General features: G+C 30.8%; 1 protein-coding gene across 1 annotated transcript in view; it reads left to right on the forward strand.

Moving 5' to 3' along the window:
• The window catches only part of EGFL6 (EGF-like-domain, multiple 6), a 54,946-nt gene extending 53,621 nt beyond the window's left edge, over positions 1-1,325 (forward strand). Inside the window, exon 12 of the mRNA XM_012649800.1 lies at positions 732-1,325. Within this exon, the coding sequence (XP_012505254.1) occupies positions 732-842 (111 nt within the window). The 3' untranslated portion in view covers positions 843-1,325. The remainder of the gene's footprint in view (positions 1-731) is intronic.
• The last annotated feature ends 317 nt before the right edge of the window (positions 1,326-1,642 follow it).

A 1,642-nucleotide genomic window follows, 5' to 3' on the forward strand; every position in this document is an offset into this window, starting at 1 on the left:
GATAACTGGATGAATATAAAATAGTCACTATATATCCTTAATTTTGTTAAATGAGTCCCCTGTCATTTTGTGTCCAACTTGAAGATAATTTTTTTAGTATTCATCCTATGTTCTTTATACATTAGAAATTTCTAACATACAAGGAAGCTTGTTTCTCTTTTAATTATTAATAAATTTCTTAGATAAAAATGATCATAGCATATTATGAAACATTTTCAACACGTGAAAACAATGACATTCCAGATGATCTCCAAATACATAAACTGATATTTTAAGAAAAGTAGTCATATTACTACAAACTGCCAAAATTTAAAAGTATATCAAAATAATTCCCTTTTGACTATATAGTTCTGTATTATACATTCATGGGGAATATTAAATTTCTTCTGGTTTTTATAAATAAAATCATATAATCTTTTTTTGGTTTTGCTTTTCTTTTCTTTGACTAGGAATTCCCAAATTTACTTTTAAACCTTACTCTTCTCAGACTTATGGGGCTTTTCAGAATCCTTTAGGTGTTGCTATGACCCTGTTTTCTCTGAACATTACTGTCTCAGTGTGGGCACTTGGCATCTGGAAAACAATGTATTACTATGTATTCAATGTCAAAGCTGGTTTCTACACAATAGGGACATGTGAATTTCGTTCTTGTTAATAGCTATTAAATAGTTTGATTATATCATTGTTTTGAATACTTTGAAGTAATGTTTTTATTTCCTCTCCATTATTAGATCATTTTTGAAGTGGAACGTGGCAAGGGCGAAACTGGAGAAATTGCCGTGGATGGCGTCTTACTTGTTTCAGGCTCATGTCCAGATGGCCTTTTATCTGTGGTCAATTGAATGTTATTATCTTTATATTTGGCTTTTTATGTCAGTTCCTTGTTTCTTGATATTGCATCATAGGACCCCCCATTTTAGAAATATTAATACAAGCTGAAAAATTGTAATTTACCAACAGAAATATTATTGTAAGATGCCTTTCTTTTATAAGATGTGCCAATATTTGCTTTAAATATAGTACCACTGTGTCTTCTCACTCATATCTGATTTTTCCATATTATATTATAAAATGTGGAAATGCCACTTCATCTTTCCTCCCCAGTATATCTGCTTTGTCTGCGTGAATTGATGAACTTCTCTATATAACATTTCTAGAATAACAACAACAACAAAAGTACAGAGAAATGTTTCACTGTTTGACTTTTATGACACTTCTTGGAAACTATAACATCAAACATAGACTTTTGCCTAAGTGGCTTAGCCTGATCTGTCATAGCCAAGCTTGTATATTTAAATTCTTTGTAATAATAATATCCAAATAATTGCCTCGTGTCATAGTTTAATTTTTCTAAGTAACAAAATATGTTGTTGATTCTACATTTACTTCTGTGTATGACTATTCGTTTTTCTGAAAAATGTAGTTTTTATTCTTTTCTCTGTGGAAATACTTTATATTCTTGAAAATTCTTAAAAGTATTTCTAGTACGGGAAAATATGACTGCTTTATTGGGCCTCATAACAGCAATGCAGGTTAGCATATTGTTGAACTCAAGGCCCCAGAGAACTACCTAAAACCAAATTAGCAGGCTGAAGGACTCAGACAAAGACTGATGCCTTCTTTTCTATTTCTTTTTCTTTCC

Source organism: Propithecus coquereli, unplaced genomic scaffold (genome assembly GCF_000956105.1).
Source record: "Propithecus coquereli isolate 6110/MARCELLA unplaced genomic scaffold, Pcoq_1.0 Scaffold303, whole genome shotgun sequence".
NCBI classification, from domain to species: Eukaryota; Metazoa; Chordata; class Mammalia; order Primates; family Indriidae; genus Propithecus; species Propithecus coquereli.